Consider the following 19,712-nt stretch of genomic DNA (forward strand, 5'->3'; position numbering starts at 1 on the left):
GTTGCCAGTCTCTTGGCGTGGCCTGGAGATCTCTTGGAATGACCACTGATCCCCACACTGCAGAGATCCATTTCCCCAGGTCCACAGGGGTCTGCAACCTGTGGCTCTCCAGATGTTCATGGACTACAAATCCCATCAGCCGCTGCCAGCCGGGCCATGCTGGCAGGGGCTGATGGGATTTGTAGTCCATGAACATCTGGAGAGCCGCAGGTTGCAGACCCCTGCCCCAGGAGAACGCAGCTGCTTGGAAGGGGGGATTCCGTGGCACTACATCCCACAGAGGTCACGCCCCCAATCCCCCCTCCCCAATCTTCAGCAATTTCCCAATCTGGAGTTGGCACCCCCTACACCCCAGGTTGTCTTCTTGTCAACTGGCTACAGGGAACAGGCCATCCCCAGAAGTGGGGCAGGGTTAGCCGTTGCTCTGGAGGTGCATAGGAAGCACCCCTGCAAATCCAGAATCCCAGGGCAATGTTGGCTAGTCCTGCTGTCTATTTAGAATAGCTTGTCAATTATAAGTGTAGATGGGTCATGACCAGAGCAAGGTGCGACTCTTTCCCTTCAGTCTATCTTCAAGGTTGTTTCCTTAACATCCCACCAAGTGAGCGCTGTTGTCGGTTTTGTCCCTACACAACGGACTCAGTTTCCCGTATTCTGCTTTATTGTTCGAAGTATAACAACATTAGAACTGACTTGAGAGCTCTATTGCCATTAGGATTTATGCTTCTTTCTGACCAATTAAAAAATGTTTTAAGCTCTTGAACAATTCTAAATGCAGAAATCTCGGAAGCAGTTGCTACCTTTTTAATTCGTGTTGTACAAGATTTGCAACAGCGATCCTTTTAATGTATCTGGAGTGTTGGATATTTCCTGGATGTTATGCCTAATAAAGGTGTTGGGGTTGGATTGGAAGTGGCCGTGGGGTGCCACTGGAGCAGTGGGATGAAAATGCCGTAGACTGTAGCCAGGAGGCAACATTTCTTAAGAGAGTCCTCCAGGGAAGGGAAGGTGGAACTGAGTTGTTGATTCCCTCGGCTGTTTTGCGTAGGAGAAAAAGGAAACCCTGGGATGATTAGGGACTGCCAAGTCAGGCTTGGCTGACCGTTTCTGCAGGGAGTTTGATAACAAGACCTTCGCCTCCGTTCCCGCCCCATGGCTGCTTTAAAAAAACACAAAACCCTGAACCCAATGGATGTGATGGAGAAGGGAAACAAAGTACCGGTTCTCTTTGTGCTGTTCTCCAAAGGTGGGAAAGCAGCTTTGCCTTACCTGCAGCAGGCAGAGCTCACCTGCCCAGACCTGCCCCTCCATCATTCTCCAGCCTGCAAATGTAATGCAATTGGCAGCCCCCCCCCCTTTCTCCTGCAGCTGCCTACGAAGGAGCTCTGACCGCCTTCTCCGCCCCCTTGCCCTGCCTGTCCGGCTTTCTTAACCGGCTCGTTCGCCCTGCTCTCTTTGACAGCTGAGACTCAGCAAGTTTACATTGTAGTCCCCCCCCCCCGCCCCACCACCTCTCAAAGGAAAGTTGGAGCTGTCATCCTAGCAGAGCAGAAAGTTTATTTGACTTTTATAAAAAAGGGAGAGAGAAAGAAAGAAAGTGACGTAAAAATTCTTAAAGAGCTCTTTGGCAGCAGATTATCTGGGAATCAGACCATGTGAGAAGGGTGTACAAAAGGCCCCCCCCCACCATGCTGAACGGTCCAGAGCCTCGGAAGCAAATGTAGGAGCCATGCGAGCCGGAGGAGTCCAGGTGGAGCGAAGTGGTACCAACCCCCTGGGAGAGCAGGTACTGGCTGTGTGATTGTGTGTCTCTGCAGGGCAGAAGTGGCAACCTGTTCTGTGTGATGGGGTGGCAATCCTAGAGGGTTTTTCTTCATGTCCGCACTTTGGCTCTTTCTTCTGTGCAGCCTTGGTTATAAAACCCAAGAAAGGTGAACCTGTGACAGTAAACCCGTAAAGTTTGCTTTGATTTAACAGACTCTTTCTTCGGGTCCCTGGCAGCACGGAAAGAAAGTTAGGGGCATCGCTTAAACCCCAAGAGGAGGGGGAAACGTGCCTCTGCTCTTTTGAAGACACCTGTGGGGTTAGGTGGGTCTCTTTGCCTCTTAATTTTGCCTATCCAGTAAGGATCAGGCAGTGGTGGAGGCGGAACACGTCCCAACTGTTTCTGCAAGAAGTTCTTCTCATCTTGCTTAGCTGGGCTGGGAGCTGAAATGTTGTTTCCACTGTCAATGAGATGCTATTTTTAAAAGTTAAAAAACCAAAAGAGCAGGAGCAGAAAGTCACAAAATGGGTAGCCTTTTTTCTGTGTGTGGGATCGACTGAAAAATCATGCTAGCCAGTGGCAACGTTTTTTGGGGGGGTTAACTTTTAAGCAACTGTTTGTTTCCAGGATGGCTCTTACCTAAATGGGTGGGAGAAACTTTTATCCCCGGGAATTTAAAAGGGGATCCCATTTCATGTATTCTGTTTACAAGTTCTCACGAATAAGCAAGCGATGCTCGCCGGGTTACATTTGTAGATTGTTACAGTTGTGCCGGTAGTTGCGCTTATGCTTAGAGAGAGATCGAATGGCCATTCTTCTGTCTTCCACGAGCAGAAGAAGAAACACTGAGGGATGAGAGTAGAGAAAGACGGTCTGGCTTAAACAAAATGTGTCCGGCTTTTCTTCTTCATTTACGGAGTGTCAGCAGTGGGCGTGGAGACTTTGCCCCATAGGCACCAAAACACAAATCTTAGCCCCAACAGAGTTTACCATCTCAAGTATTGGAGGGAATGGAGACACCTGAGGGTCTTCTCCATTTGTAAACATGATGAAAATAATGACTAAGAAGATCTCCCCTCCCAGCCCAGAACTAGTGTGGTGTGGTGGTTAGAGCAGCAATGTTATTCAATATTTTTATCAATGGCTTGGATGATGGAATAGAGGGCATGCCAATCAAATTTGCAGATGATACCAAATTAGGAAGGGTAGCTAATACCCCAGAGGACGGGGTCAGAATTCAAAATGACTTGAACAGATTAGAAAGCTGGGCCAAAACTAATAAAATAAGTTTCAATGGAGATAAATGTAAGATACTACACTTAGGCAGAGAGAATGAAATGCATGGTTTTAGGATGGATGACATCTGTCTTGATAACAGTACGTGGGAAAGGGATCTGGGAGTCTTAGTAGACCACAAGCTGAACATGAGTCAGCAGTGTGATGTGGCAGCCCAGAAAGCCAATGCGATTCTGGGCAGCATCAAGGGACATAATAGTACCGCTCTATTCTGCATTGGTCAGATCTCACTTGGAATATTATATTTAGTTTTGGGCACCTGAATTCAAGAAGGATATTGACAAGCTGGAACGGGTCCATAGGAGGGCGACAGAATTGGTAAAAGGTCTGGAATCCATGCCCTACGAGGAGAGACTTAGGGAGCTGGGGGCATGTTTAGTCTGGAGAAGAGAAGGTTAAGGGGTGAGATGATAGCCATGTTTAAATGTCTGAAGGGATGTCATGTTGAAGAGGGAGCAAGCTCGTTTTCTGCTGCCTCACAGACTAGGACACGGAGGAATGGATTCAAGGTACAGGAAAAGAGATTCCACCTAAACATTAAGAAGAACTTCCTGACAGTCAGGGCTGTTTGATAGTGGAATGCGCTGCCTCGGAGTGTGGTGGAGTCTCCTTCTTTCCAGGTTTCTAAAGAGAGGCTGGATGGCCATCTGTCAGGAGTGCTTTGATTGTGTGTTCCTGCATGACAGGTGGTTGGACTTGATGGCCCTTGGGGACTCTCCCAACCCTATGACTGTAAGCCAGGGAATCGGGTTTGTTTCCCCACTCCTCCACATGAGCTTCGGACTCTTATCTGGTGAACTGGGTTTGTTTCCCCACTCCTATACATGAAGCTGCCTCGGTGACTTTGGGTCAGTCACAGTACTCTCAGAACTCTCTCAGCCCCACCTGTTGACTGTTGTGGGGAAGGGAATGTGATTGTGAGCTGCTTTGAGAACCCTTAAAAGCAGGGTATAAAAACCAACTCTTCTTAGGACCGTTGGGACCGAGTGGGGTCAGTATTTTCTAATATACCTCCTCAGTTGAGATTGGTTCGTGATGGGCCCACCTCACAGAACTTTGTGATGCCCTAATTCTGAGTGGTTTTCCTTGGGAATTGGGTGGCAAGAAGATGGGATGTGAGTGTTTCCTAGTCTTGCACTGTAAACTTTGCAAGGTCCAGATCAGGGGTAGGGAACCTGCGGCTCTCCAGATGTTCAGGAACTACAATTCCCATCAGCCTCTGTCAGCATGGCCAATTGGCCATGCTGGTAGGGGCTGATGGGAATTGTAGTTCCTGAACATCTGGAGAGCCGCAGGTTCCCTACCCCTGGTCCAGATGAAACCTTTGAGAGGCAATATCAGGTATGTTTTGTCTATGCCAAACAATTTATTTTGCTTCAGCAAATGTTCCATGCTCCTCTCAGTGCGAAGGAGCTTGAAAATTCAGCTGATAGTTACAACTGCCAGCTGCAAAAGAAATGAGGCAGGAAATAGCTATATGTTCTGCCGACCCTCTCAGATAGCTTGCCCCAACAGTAACGGCAGTGGAGCTGGTCTTGGAGGACAGCATATACTCCCCAAAGGAAACCCTTCATGCCCAAACTGAATTCTGGCTGGTAAAGCCAACAGATGAAAAAAAAACCCCACACAGGATTGGATGCATTTAGGTTGGGTTAGAAATATGCATATTTTTGAGTACCACAGAACTCTCCAATTTCTGCAAGATGTGGCTTGTGTAAACTAATCCGTCTTTTTAAAACCTCCTTTGTATATCTTAACAATATAGCAGCAGCCCCCAGGATCAGGGGAATGGCCTGCTGTCTTCCGTCACTAATTTTAGATAGCTTTGAAGGATTACCACATTTCACATCTTAGACTCATGACTGGTTTTAGCTGCGATAATGAAATGAAACCTCTAGGTTCAGGGGCAGTCTACCTGGGTGTGAGATGCTGGGAGACAGACAACAGAGGAAATTCTTGCCTTTGTGCTTCCTAGAAGCATCTGGGAAGCTGCTCTTGGGAAAAGAGTGGGGTTGCAGTTGGGCTGAGAATCATTCTTCTTTTGGCAGATTTCCAATACAAATGGGTGCTGGTATTGACTGAGTATTCCTTGTGCTGGGCACTGGGGTTAGATTGGGGATCCTTTTGGCTTACAGACCACCTAGATGTCCATTGGACGTCCTGTCTGAGCTGGCAGAAGTATAGTCTGTGGCTTAGAGTTAGAATCAGCTAGACTTGTGGATCTTGGTGGCTTTTGATATCCTTATGAAAGTTTAAGATTGTAGGATGTAATGATGATGAAGAAGAAGAAGAGTTGTATTTATATCCCCCCTTTCTCTCCTGTAAGGAGACTCAAAGGGGCTCACAAACTCCTTTCCCTTTCCCCCTCACAACAAACACCCTGTGAGGTGGGTGGGGCTGAGAGAGTTCCGAAGAACTGTGACTAGCCCAAGGTCACCCAGTTGGCATGGGATGGAGTGCACAAGCTAATCTGTTCACCAGATAAACCTCCACAATTCAAGTGGCAGAGCAGGGAATCAAACCCGGTTCCCCAGACTAGAGTGCACCTGCTCTTAACCACTACACCACGCTGGCACCTCCAGGTTCAGGTACAGTCTACCTGGGTGTGAGGTGCTGAGAGACAGACAGCACAGGAAATCTTTGTCTTCATGCTTCCTGGAAGTATCTGACTTGCTGCTCTTGGGAAAAGATGCTGGACTTGATGGTTCTTACGCAGTAAGCCCTGGGAGGGGGTGACGGTTAGGCTGTGAAAAACTCCCCCCCCCCCTTATATTTGGCACTGTGGCTCAGAAGTAGAGCATCTACAAGCCCCAATGAGCAAGGCTTTCTGAGGACATAGGAAAAGTTACTTGTTGTGACAATGCCTTGAACTCATCAATAATATGAGAAGGCAGAAAAGGTCTTTGCTCTGAGGGGTCTGGAATTTCCACTGATAAGACAGGAACCAATGCAGCCCCCAATGACAACACCAAGGCCAACTTGTAGAAGATATAAGTTTTACATTCTGTGGGCAGCTTTCCTTTTTCCTTTGTTTTCACTTTGAAGACAAATTATCATGTTTCTGTGTTGACTGGGAAGCTCTAACTGGAAGAGAATGTATTCTGGAATACTGTGTTCAGTTCTGGTCACCGTATCTCAAAAAGGACACTGCACAGCTGGACAAAGTACAGAAGAAGACAACCGAGATGATTAGGGGGTTGAAGGACCTTCCCTATGAGAAAAGGCTAAAGAATCTGGGATTTTTCAGTTTAGAAACGAAATGATCTTCAGAGGTGACACGATGGAGGTTTGTAAAATTACACACGGGTTGGACAGAGTTGACAAAAATAACTTTCTTTCCCTCTCCCAAACTTCTAGCACTTGAGGGCATTCAATGAAGCAGACTGGCCGTAGATGCAGGATGGACAAAAAGAAATATTTATTTTAAAAGTGAGCTGTTAAAATGTGACGTTCGTTGCCAGAAGATGAAGAGATGGCCATTAATATAAATGGCTTTAAAAGGGAATTAGAAAGATTAATGGAAGAGAGGTCTATCAGCAGCTGCTAGCGATGGAGGCGAAAGGGATCCTCCGTAGTCAGAGGCAGTAATACCCATTCCGGCAGGCAGTATCAGGGGAAGGCCTTGTGGACCCTCCCCGGCAGTTGGTTGGCTGCCATGCAAAACAGGATTCTGGCCTGAGTTGGCCACTGGTTTCATCTAACACAACTCTTATGTAACAATTTAAAGGGGTATTCCTAATATGTTATTATAAGCAAATTATATGCTACCATTCATGTTATACTCAATAACACATGCTAACTGATAATTATTATTACAATGCAACAGCATAAACTTATACGCTTAATACTACAAACATTTTAATAAATTCAAAAACGAGTTATTAACATGTCTGAGAAAATCCTCAAGCTTAACTAAATCCCACATGACGAACAGTTTAAAGACTTATATAAAATAAATTGTAAGACTTCAGAATAAAAGTAGGCCAAGGAGGGAACTTATCACGTCTATCTATTTCCAAAACACCAAAAAACATAGTTTTAATTGTCTGCTTAGCCAAAATGGTTTATCGGATGCCTTTTTATCATATGAACCGCTGTTTTAAATGGAATTTTAGTAAGTTTTAATGATTATTTAAATGGAGGGAGCTTATGTAATTTGTTGTTGTGTATTTGTATGGTTTGCTCCCCAATCTAGTATTGTGTTGATTATGTTGTACACCACCCGGAGCCCCTTGGGGATAGGGCGGTATAAAAATCTAAACAAACAAACAAATAAATAGCTGGCACAATTTTAAAGGATAAATACTAAATCTTATTCCTGCTTCTCAAAGAAACTATCAATCTATTTTCCTGCTTCTCATATGCCATAATGTATTATGAATATCTCTTTAAATTGGATGGATACAGCTACATGGAATTGCTGCAATTGTCCTCACATTAATTATGTCCCTCTTGTGAATACCAAAACAGAGTGTTTCAAGCCAGCACAAGCAATGCTAGCCTGACACATTTGTGAATTTGTTTTCCTTTGCTTAATTGTAATCATACGTTTTCAACAATTGTGCTATAATTTTTGTTGACATATGTTTAGGTGCTCCTACCTGCATCCAAATTTTAGATATTGAAGACTGGGATAGTTCTGGTTTCACAATTATGAGATTCAAGTTTGAAATACATATTCTGCAAGTGTTGACTTGGGGAGATAAGTTTTCATTCCATCCGGCTGTGTTGTAATTCTCTGGGCTTATGTTATTTGTTGTAGCATGCTAAAGAAGTCTGTTGAAACAAGAAACTATCTGGTTCTTTGTCCTGTCTGATTACTTATGGGATATATTACATTAGGTTATTGCAAACAACAATTTATGTATAATAAACATTATTGCATACGTTATGTCGTTTTCACTGCAAACAATGATTTATGTTTACTAATTGGCCATGAACTGCCATTTTTCATGGTGTTTTGTCTTTTTGCAATTGTTTGGCACACTGTGTTTTCTTGTTTTCTTCAATAACTCAGGGTAGAGCACAGCACAGAAGATACAGGGGTGGACATTCTCCCCAGTATTGAATTATCTTTACAGCGCTGGCCAGCTTCGGGGTGGGTGGTGGTGGTGGGTGGGATTGTTGAAATGATGCTACCAAATATTGCAGCCCAAAAGTTTGGACTATCCTCTCCTGTTTCCACGTTGTGTCTCCCTTGTGCATATCAAACCCACGTCTACTTTTGGGTGACATTTTCTTCCCTAATGCTGAATTTTCTTGTTAAATTTAACACAGTTTGAAATGTTATTTTGGCTTTTCTGGTGGATTAATGGTGGGGGGGGGAAAGGTTGTAAAATCAACGAATGAATCAGTGAAAAAGGGCAAGGTGAAAAGACTTCATATGGCAAGGAAAAACACAACACACCCCAAAGGGGGGGGGTTGTAACTCCCAAATTTCATTCCCATGTAACTTCAGATGAAGATACTGTCCTGTTTATTTCTTTTGTATTTTGCTTCTACTGATCTGTGGGTTTGTGTGTGTGTGTAGTGGGTGGGTCTAGTCACTGGTTTCTTTTACATCATCCAGGTGTACAAAATGTCCCTCTGCACAGGACTGGTTGTCTGTCAAGCTCTTAGCTCTCTTGATTTTTAAAAGCAAGCTTCTAGTCCTCAGTTTTAAAACACATGTAACATGTGATTATTTGGGGGGAGGGGGGATGCTATTTCAGAGAACAGACCCGATCTGACCCCTGCTAGACTTATCCTGCAGAGAGCTTAATTTTTTCCATGGGGCCAGTTGTCAGTACCAGAATTTTCTGCTGGCCAGTGTGAAGTAATGTTAGAGATTTCTTTGAGCATGTGCAGAGTTTAATGTCCATGGCTGAGTTAAATCACAGGCTGAGTTAAATCACACCCAGACTCCATGCATCTGCATGGAGTTACCAAGGGGATGCCATTTCTAAACTTGACCCCTGGCACATATAGGGTTGACAACTCCAGGACAGGAAATTCCCCCAAGATTTGGGGGTGAAGGCTGAGGAGAAAAGCAACCAAAAGGAAAAGAACCTCAGCAGGTATAATACCCTAGAATCCATCCTGCAAAACAGCCATTTTTACCAGGGAAATTGATATGTGTGGGCTATAGATTAGCTGCAATAACACGAGATCTCCAGGTCTGCTGGCAACCTTATTTTATGGGTCTACCCTGAAAGAGCGTTTTGGGGCGAAGGCTTCATCCCTGTCTTAATGTGTCTGCGAGGCCATCTGTTCGGCATTCTCTGTCCTGAGCAGAGTCAGTTCTTAACAGTCCAGATGTCGATTTGGCCCCTTCTGAGGGTTAGGCCGCACTTGTATAGTACAGACCCTGAAGCCAGAAATGCTGTCCAGGTTGTATGGTTTTTATTAGCGCTGGTCGCTTTTCCAGCTGTTGAGGAGCAGCCAACCAGTGTTTGTGTAAGACTGACCTTTGCAATGGCTTAGAACAAAAATAGATAGTAATAAACTGTTATCCTTGATGCTGTTGGCTGAAATAGCTGGAGAGAGTTTGCTGCTACGTAAGCGAGTGTAGTGGAAGGAAGCCTGGCCCATGGGAATTCATGCCCAAGGCGGACTGAGTTCACAAGTTTTGCCACTGAGCAGGTGCAACCAGGGTGAGCAACATATCCTTTTCCAGAAGCAAACAGGCCAGCCACAAAATGGATCCACCCCAAACTTGCCAGACTGCTCCCACATTGTCCTACTTGGAAAAACAATACCGTTTACAGAGAATAACATATTCTAGGGGTCTTACAGAGGTCCTCTTCTGCTTCCATTGCAAGGAAGGTAGAAGGTGATGTCCCATGATTTCTTCTTTAATTCTTGAGATTTGAGGGCAATTGAGGTGTGTGGTCCAAGCAGCTATAATTCCAGGACGTTTACTCTTTTCATCTTTACCTCCTTCTTCTTCGTTTCTGCAGTTTGAATGCCTTTATTTCATTTTGGGTGAGGAGTTTTAAGACTGCCAAACTACCTGTGTTTATAGCGCACATCAATTGTTTAAAGACATCTGCGGCTTTTATAAAACACAGTCACGGTTCCTTCTAAAGTTGACCGTAATGGCTGGGTGCCTTTACACAAAACCCCTGTTTATGACTCAGATGCAGAAAAAAAAACATGAACTTGTCAGGTAAAAATATCAAACCGAAAAATACTGAATCGTGTTGATTCTTGTCCTCTTAGAGGAACACAATGTTGAAAACTTCGGATGTCAGTTACAATGGAAAGAAGGAAGTGTGGAAAAACTGGACTCCTCAAACTCCTGATATAGGGAAAAGGAAATGTGTGGGGCGAAACCCATGGTGGGATTCAAATAATTTAACAGGCACCATTTTAACAACTGGTTCTGCTGAAGTAGTGCGAACCTGCTGAATCCCACCACTGGGAAACCCTTCTAAATATCCCGGCCCATGACCTTTGTTGGAGTTAACTTTTTCATCCATTTCACCACAGCCCGCAAACAATTGTTTTTCTGGGGCAACACTTGGGGTTTTTTACACTCTTCGGGGGTTTATTTATTATATTTGAATAATTATATGCCACTTTTCTCACCAGTGGGGATCTTAAGGGGACCACGACATCTTGTATACACCCTGTGAGGAAAGGAAGACATTCCTAAATATTAGGTGGCGTTCCCAAAATGTTATTCACTCAATGATAGCGTTATTGGACATAACCGTAATTTGTATGTGAATTTAAGATTATTTCCCCCCTCACTTTTGATGGCAAACTTGAGGGGAGGGAATTGGCCTTGTGTTTGAGTAAACACAATGCTGTATTATCCTGGAAAAGAATTTGTGGGCCTAAGGGTGCCATGTCTGGGTTGAGAAATATCTGGAGAATTGTCATGGGGGAGACTGAAGAACAGTAGTTTGAGGGGAGGGAAGGGCCTCAGTGGGGTATGATGACATAGAATTCATCTTCCAAAGTGGCTGTTTTCTCCAGATCTGATCTCTACCATCTGAAGACTTGGCAATTATAATTCTGGAAGATCTCCAGTCATCCCCTGGAGACTTGGCAACCCTAGCCCTGTGGAATCAGTTGGGCAGTGAAACAGGTGAAAATAATTGGGGTGTGTGTGTGTGTGAGGTAAAATATGAAAAGTCCTCAAGTTCCAGGTGAAAATAATTGGGTGTGTGCAGAGGTGGGATCCAGCAGGTTCTTACCAGTTCCCGAGAGTGGGTCACTAATTATTTGTGTGTGCCGAGAGGGGGTTACTAATTGGGTCCGCTTTTCCGTCTCCACGCCCTCGCCTCCCCGAGAGGCCTACTGCCTTTGAACGTGAAGGTTCCACATAGCAATTGCGACTAATAATGTAACTCCCTGAACTCGGTTAATCCCTTTCAGGTACTGCAATTCATGGATTCTCAGCCTTTCGTACCTTTTATCCAGAGGTGGGATCCAGCAGGTTCTCACAGGTTCCCGAGAGTAGGTTACTAATTATTTGTGTGTGCTGAGAGGGGGTTACTAATGGGTGATTTTGCCACGTGATTTTTGCCTTCGTTACGCCCCTCCTCTCAGCAGTAGCGCGCAGAACTTGAGGCAGTCTAGCAGGAGGTGCACCGGCGTGCGTGGCAGCCTGCGCCTGCGTGCATTCGTTTCCTGCCCAAGGACCGAGGCGCGAAAGCGGCTGACGATCACTGCCGCCACAGCCCCGCCACGCAGTGAAGATGCCCCACCACCAGAATGCCCGGCCACGCCCCCGGAATGCCCCGCCCAGCCCCATTGGCGCTGCGCCACAGTTTGAATCCCACCACCATGGAAACCTGTTACTAAAATTTTTGGATCCCACCACTGCTTTTATCTCACCAGTCTCACCAGGTTTGCCTAGGTACGCCTCTACCCCCTTTGCTGAGGGGGTGCTGGCGAGGGAACCTGTTACTAAAATTTTTGGATCCCACCACTGGGTGTGTGTGTGTGAGGTAAAATATGAAAAGTCCTCAAGTTCCAGGTGAAAATAATTGGGGTGTGTGTGTGTGAGGTAAAATATGAAAAGTCCTCAAGTTCCAGGTGAAAATAATTGGGGTGTGTGTGTGTGTGAGGTAAAATATGAAAAGTCCTCAAGTTCCAGGTGAAAATAATTGGGGTGTGTGTGTGTGAGGTAAAATATGAAAAGTCCTCAAGTTCCAGGTGAAAATAATTGGGGTGTGTGTGTGTGAGGTAAAATATGAAAAGTCCTCAAGTTCCAGGTGAAAATAATTGGGGTGTGTGTGTGCGTGTGAGGTAAAATATGAAAAGTCCTCAAGCTCCAAGTGAAAATAATTGGGGGTGGGGGTGTGTGAGGTAAAATATGAAAAGTCCTCAAGCTCCAAGTGAAAATAATTGGGGGGGGGGGGGGTGAGGTAAAATATGAAAAGTCCTCAAGTTCCAGGTGAAAATAATTGGGGGGGGGGGGGGGTGTGAGGTAAAATATGAAAAGTCCTCAAGTTTGGTGTCATTGGGAATGTGTGTGGCAGCTCTTAGTCTCATGAAGTGAACTCATTTAGGAGGTGTGAGGGCAAAATGAAGTCCTCAGGTTTGGAGTGAAACTGTTGGGGGAGTTTGGGTAAAAATATGAAAAAGTCTCAAACAAAAGTGGAAAATAGGAGGGATTGAGGCCAAAAGCAGAAAAAGACTGGGGTGTGGCAATTGTCAAAATAAGAAAAAGATACTCTAGGAACTTCAAGAAAAACGTGTGTGTGAATGTGAGCACAGAAACAAATTCTGTGGCAGGAAGAAGTTTATTCCTAGAAATGTAGAAAGTTCAAAGAATAAATTAGTTTAGAGGGTAAAAATAGTATTTTAAAATAATATTTACTCTAAACAATTTACATCCCTTCCCTACAAAAGGTAGTACAAAGTGGCACGTGGAGATCTCCACTATTACAACTGATCTCCAGGTGACCAAGATCCGTTCCCGTGGAGAAAGTGTCTACTTTGGATGGTGGACTGTATGACATGGTACCCTGATGATGTCTCTCCCCTTCCCAAACCTTGCCCTCGCCAGACACAACCCCTTAAATCTCCAGGTATTTTCCAACCTAGAACTGACAACCCTAAAAATGGGGGTGGGGGAAGCACTAATATTCAGTTACCAGGAAGAATATTAAATCAGCACTTAACATGTACACTCCGGCCCCTTCTGCCCATGCAGAATAATGCACTTCCAATCCACTTTCAATGCACTATGCAGCTGAATTTTACTGTGCAAAATAGCAAAATCCGCTTGCAAACAATTGTGGAAGTGCATTATTCTGCATGTGCAGAAGAGGCCTCTCCCCTCCCCAAATGCATCTAATCCCTTTAAGAAGCCAGCTCAGTGAGCAGCCAACGCCACACCTTGCAGCAGCAAGGGCCATAAGATAATTATGGAATTTAACTGTGATTGCAGAATGGGTTACTTATGAAGGATGAGGCCAAGGGAAATTCTGAGACAGAGTGGGTGCGCTTTGCGGCCTCAAGCACTGCTGGCAACAGTCTGTTCCAAGAGCTGGTGCAGGAGATTGCAGAGAGTCTCACCACACGCCGCTTGTTGATCAACGGGTCATTCTGATGACACTTTCTCACGTCCCGCTCACAGGTGTAAAGTCCACCTGAGTCGCCTCTAGATGGTTGTACCAGGCATTGATTTTCCCCTGCTAGCCAAGCAGTGAATCCAGGGTTCGACAACCTCAAGAAGAGTGTCTTGTTGGTTACTTCTCAAGGTCTTCTGATGCTGGATTCCCAAGACACCCAGCTTTGCCGTTCCCCCCAGGTAAAACTGAAAGCCGCTCACCTGCTGATCTTGGGCGTGATTCTCGCAGGGTCTTTGGAGATGATTCTGGGTGAGTTGATGATTAACGAATGTTTGACAAGGCGTGCAGCCCGCGACGTTGCCTTCTCTGCACGGGGACAGTTGCACAGAGTGCTTTTGCTGGGACTAAAGAATCAAAAGCCGCCTCTGAAGGAATCTCAGGATTCTGCTGACGTTTCCAGCAGGTACTGCTCACCGCTCGTGAACTCCCCTCTGTGCTGCAGCTAAGAGTTGGGGGATAGGATCGTTGAGATTTGGGGCCTCTGAGGTACTTTTCTGATAAGGCTGCCGTGGATCTCAGGGAATGGATCCTTTCTCTCTCGTCAAATGCTCTCCAACGTGATCCTCTGTGACACTCTGATCAGCTGAGCGGAGAAATGTTCACGTGTGTACTCTGGAAGGGATGTGGCTGCTAGTTGTTTGGACAGCAATTATTCCTTGTGCATGTTTGTCCCTATATTCATCCAATGAGTTGAGTGCTCTCCCTGTGAGGTAGGCTGGGCTTGAACTGAGCAGCTCTCTCTCTCTCTCTCTCTCTCTCTCTCTCTCTCTCTCTCTCTCTCTCTATCTATCTATCTATCTATCTATCTATCTATCTATCTAACTATCTATCTATCTATCTATCTATTCATCACTGCCCTTCCCCACCAAGGGACTCAGGGTAGCTCAACAACCGTCACAACTTACCACATAAAAGCCACCTTGTCACAATATCAGTATCACTGCCCCTGAAACAAATAGGTAGGAACCCAATCAGGAAGGAATAAACAACAACGATATGAATAATAATCCTGAAGAAGGGAAGAGAGAGAAATAAAGGGAAAAGGGAAGCGAAAGAAGGTCTGTTATACTGAACACTATTGCTGTCCTCGATATAAGCTTGGCAGAACGGCTCTATCTTACAAGCCCTGCAAAACTGAAGTAGGTCCTGCTGCTGACGATTGATTCATAAATTTCATGGCTTAGTGGGAATTTGGACCCAGCTTCCACCAGCCACAGCATTTGGCAGGAACCTTCCCTGAAAGGGATAGTCAAGTACAATTGCAGGGATCCACAACAGCCACACAAGTCAGACTGCTGGTCTTGGAACTGTTTTTATTTAAATATATTTACATGCTGGCTTTCTCTCAAATGGGTACTCAGGAGTTGCTCGTATCATTCTCCACGCCTCCATTTTATCCTTACAGGTAGGCTAGGCTGAGAGTGTGACTAGCCCGAGATCGCGCTGCAGCAGGGCCAGAGCGAGGGGGACCTGTGCCCAGGGCACATGTGTGCTCTGCACCCCCACCACGCCCCCTCACCAGTGCACGCCCGATGCGTCACACCCCCCGTCCCCTTGGCATTACGCCACTGTGCTGTAGATTTCCATGGTAGAGTGGAGACTCGAACCTGGATCTTCCAGAACTTAGTCCAGCTCTCTAACCACTGCCCCACATTCATTAAAACAGTTACCGTACAACTGCAAAACCAACCTTGCCTTCCGGGGCACTATTTGCTACACTGTAGATATATTCTATTTAATTTATACAAGGAGCAAGTGAGCATTCTTCTTGACTTGAAAATGGCTGAGTTGTCTCCATCCTCACCATTTTTGTTGGAGAGGAAAAGCACTGAAATAACAGCCAAGTGATTTCAGAATTGGTCACAGTGAGGGTGATGCGACCGTAACCAGCCAGACATGCCCTCTGCCCAGCCGGAGGTGTATTCTTTCTGAATGTAGATATTCCATGTAAACATATCTTGGCTGATTGCTGCTCCTAGATGTCTTTTCCCATCCAATCCTTTTCCCCCTCTCATGCTAGCAGAGGCCCTCGCAACAGCATCTTCAGCGGGTGAGTTCCATAGTTCGCTGGCAGAAAAGACTCATCCTTTGCCGTCTTATTCTTCTGGCCGTGGCTTATCACTGAAACCAGATTGCTCTGTGTGGAAAGGCAGTGCTTCCTCTGACCTTGGAGTTCGTTCTTAGTTGCCATGCTCAACAGCTGTTGAAACACTTTTCTTTGCTGATTGTTCTTAAATGCTTTCTAAAAGGCCCTTACCCTAATGGCTAAGATAGGGCAGTGAACGCCAGAGTCTGTGTGCTTTTGGAGGGGTTGTATCTCCGCAGCAGGGCACAGGCAAAAGGCCTTGGGCCCCTTCCGTACATGCACAACAATCCACTTTCAATGATTTTTGCAGCTGGATTTTGTTGTGCGGAATAGCAAGATCCACTTGCAAACAGTTGTGAAAGTGGATTGAAAGTGCATTATTCTGCATGTGTGGAGGAGGCCTTGGATTCAGTCCCAGCATCTTCAATTAAGAGACTCATGTAGGCTAGACGCACCATTGACCAGATATTATAAGTTGGTTTCGAACGGTTAGAGCTGAGCTGAATTCTGTTTTGTGTCTTTTTATATTTCTTTGTACTCTGATCTGAATGGACCAGGCCAGGGACAGAGGGAGAGGGAACTGCGCCCGGGGCACAACCTGCTCGCGCACCCCCCCCCCCCCACCTTGCCCACTTCCGCCCTACCCCTCTGTGCTTTTGGGCTACAGGGGAAGAGAAGAGCAATGGGACATGGAGAACTTCTTCTCCCTCTTTCAAAATACTAGATGTTTATGAACAGTAGATTCAGAATGGACAAAACAAATACTTTGTTGCTCAGCAAGTGAATAAAGTGTAAAATTTGCTGCCAGAAGTAGCAGGCATAGCAGCTTTAAAAGGGTGTTGGATTTTTATTTATTTGTTTGCTTCATATGCACTCTTCCTTTCTCCCCAGCGAAGCCCCCAAATGGCTTATATTATTCTCCTCTCCTCCAATTTTCCCTCACAGCCACCTGTGAGGTAGGTTGAGTTGAAAACATATGACTGGCCCAAGGTTGCCCAGGAATCATTCGTGGCAGAGTGGGGATTCGAATCTGGGTCCCTAGTTCAACTTTTTAACCACTACACCATGCTGGCTCTCTGAACCTCCAGATAGGGCCTAGAGTTCTCCAGAGGAACTGGTTGAGCACTGTGTGAGGCAGGGTGCTGGATTAGATGGACCAGTGGTCTGGTCCATCAGAGCCGTTCTTATGCTGTAAGCGGTCTTGCCGTTGGCTCTTAAGACAAACTGGTTGGCCATTGGGTGAGACAGGATATCGGACTGCAACCTGCAGCTCTCCAGATGTTCATGGACTACAATTCCCATCAGCCCCTGCCAGCATGCCAGCATGATGGGGTTTGTAGTCCATGAGCATCTGGAGAGCCGCAGGTTGCAGACCCCTGGCTAGATGCTGCTGGTCTGATGCAGCAGGCCCCTTTTTCTGGTGTCTTTCTCTGTAGAAGTAACGATAGCATTGCCTCTTAAACTGGAAGGTAGAAGGAAGGTTCTGGAAACCCAACGGTCCCTTGGTGTATGATGGAACTAGGGCTGAAGAGAAACCTTGTAGTAATGGACAATGTCAACCGATCAATGCAGCTGCAGGATGGAACTGAAAATTGTGATACAAACTGTTGTCCCTTGGGGTATCCTTCGTGGCTTCCTGGACTCAGCGCTGTGAACAGCTTGTATGTAGAGGAAAGTATTTTTCCCCCCATTCTAGCACTGTAGGCTTGGCAGTACATGATTTCAACATTCAATATAATGAAATAATAAAAAATTGTGTTGGCCTTGCCCTCAGACAGGTGGAGACAGCCTCAGGAGTTGGATTTTGGGGTCCCACTATGGGACAGCAGATTGTCAGTACTGTAGCTTTTCACTCTCGTATGATGGGGGCTGCCATTTCCATGTTCTGGTTCAGGCGCCAAAATAAGACTTCTTTTCCACCCCAGCACCTGCTCCTTCTAACTGGTTTTAAATTTCTTCTTCAGATTTAAGCGGCGTGTTTCCCCAAGAACCCAGTGGACATAAAGCCTGGAGCCACACAGCTGACACTGAGAAACTCGCAGGAAAAAAAAAGTATCTATCGCCAAACGGTGGTCCTAGCGTCCGTCACTTACAAATGGACAAAAGCTTCACCTTCTAACCAGCGGTATGGAGAAGACAGACCCCAACAATGAGAGCCAACCTCTCTCTTCGAAAAAAGGGGGCTGTAGAGAAGGGGATGATTGTGCGGAGAACGGACATCTCCTCAAGAGCGCCAGACCTACACTGCTCCTGACAGGGGACACGCACAGAGCACAGCCAAACCAGGGGGACAAAGGGGCCACGAGCCAGATCTCCAACGGATATTCCTTGGCTCAGAGCCCGAGTCCGAGAGACGGGGTGGAGGCCTCGGCCGGTACCCCATGCGCTGCAGCAATGACTACCAGCACGGTCTCTCCCACTTGCAGGATAGAAGTTAGGCAACACCTGAGGGAGCTGGATGAGAGAGAGACCTGGAGCAAGAAAATGGACTTTCTCCTCTCTGTTATTGGCTATGCAGTAGATCTGGGCAACGTTTGGCGATTTCCTTACATTTGTTACCAAAATGGAGGAGGTGAGTTCACCTGGCTAGGGTAGCCAGTTCCGGGTTGCAAAATACCTGGAGATTTTTTTTGGGGGGGGGGGTTGGAGCCTGAGGAAGGCACGGGTTGGGGAGGGGAGGGACCACAGTAGGATATAAAACAGTGATGGCGAATCTTTTAGAGACCAAGTGCCAGGGGCAGAGCAAAGGGAAACTGCACCCAGGGCACGCATGTGCCCCGCGCCCCTGCCATGCCCTTGTCCACCCCGTCTTGCCCTGGAATGGCCCTGGAACGCCACGAAACAACGCTGCCATGCCCCCAGAATGCCCTTGCCATGCCCCCGCAGGGGCGCATGCCCAGTGCATCATGCACTCCTCACCCCCTGGGCGCTATGCCACTGTCGAGTGCCCAAACTGGGGCGATGGCACACGTGCCCACAAAGAGGGGTCTGAGTGCCACTTCTGGCATGCATGCCATAGGTTCGCCACCACTGGTATAAAACCATGGAATCTGCCCTCCAAAGCATCCACCGTCTGGAGATCACTTGTAATTCTGGGAGATCTCTAGGATTCTGGGAGCTCTGTCTGGCTCAAAGAACAGCGTTAAAACTGTACCTTTCATAGAAATAAATTCAAAGTCTGTATCAAAAGACCAAAAGACCAACAATAAAGAAAAATACAAAACGTGGGTAACACATCACAAACAGAAAGTGGAATCCAGCTGTACACACCTGGCAATTGGAATCCTTCCAACTTGTGTCACTTTTTGGATTTTCGCTGAAGGGATGTCATTTATACAGAGACTTTGAGCTCTAAGTGTGTTTCCTCAGTCATCTGACAGGTGGGGTCAAGAGATTGCTGATGGGTTGAACACAATTTGCTGGGCCGCCAGGTGAGCAGGTCTCTTTGAAGGTGGCCATACTGGGTATCAACCCTTCAGGCACTGTTGTTTTTAAAACATTGCACACACACACACACAAAAACCCCAACAGCATCCATTAATTGAGAATGCTGAAAAAGAAAATCCAGACAAAAAGGGGGCTGTAGAGAAGGGGATGATTGTGCGGAAAAAGAAAATCCAGACAAAAAATTCAGAATAAAAAGATGGATTTTTTTTGCAAATAAATGTCTCTAATTATCCAGCATTTTTGCTTCTCTTCTGTTTCTGTGCTTGCAGTCGTAGTTTTCAAAAGAAAGGACACATTTAGTATAGTTCCGTGGTGGCGAACCTTTGGCACTTCAGATGTTATGGACTACAATTCCCATCAGCCCCTGCCAGCATGGCAATTGGCTGTGCTGGCAGGGGCTGGTGGGAATTGTAGTCCATAACATCTGGAGTGCCCAAGGTTCGCCACCACTGGTATAGTTCATCTTGATGCCTTTCCCTTCCAGGGACAGACATAGTGTTGCCAACTTTCTGGGAGAGCCTAGAGATGTCAGTATACAAGATAAGCC

At 46.1% G+C, this 19,712-nt stretch overlaps 1 protein-coding gene across 1 annotated transcript in view; it reads left to right on the forward strand.

Annotated features, from left to right (window-relative positions):
- Positions 1 to 1,478: 1,478 nt before the first annotated feature.
- Positions 1,479 to 19,712, forward strand: part of SLC6A4 (solute carrier family 6 member 4) — a 37,687-nt gene continuing 19,453 nt past the window's right edge. Inside the window, exons 1-2 of the mRNA XM_048519527.1 lie at positions 1,479 to 1,786; positions 17,683 to 18,290. Of these exons, the coding sequence (XP_048375484.1) occupies positions 17,846 to 18,290 (445 nt within the window). The 5' untranslated portion in view covers positions 1,479 to 1,786; positions 17,683 to 17,845. The remainder of the gene's footprint in view (positions 1,787 to 17,682; positions 18,291 to 19,712) is intronic.

This window comes from Sphaerodactylus townsendi, linkage group LG16 (genome assembly GCF_021028975.2).
Source record: "Sphaerodactylus townsendi isolate TG3544 linkage group LG16, MPM_Stown_v2.3, whole genome shotgun sequence".
Classification (NCBI taxonomy): Eukaryota; Metazoa; Chordata; class Lepidosauria; order Squamata; family Sphaerodactylidae; genus Sphaerodactylus; species Sphaerodactylus townsendi.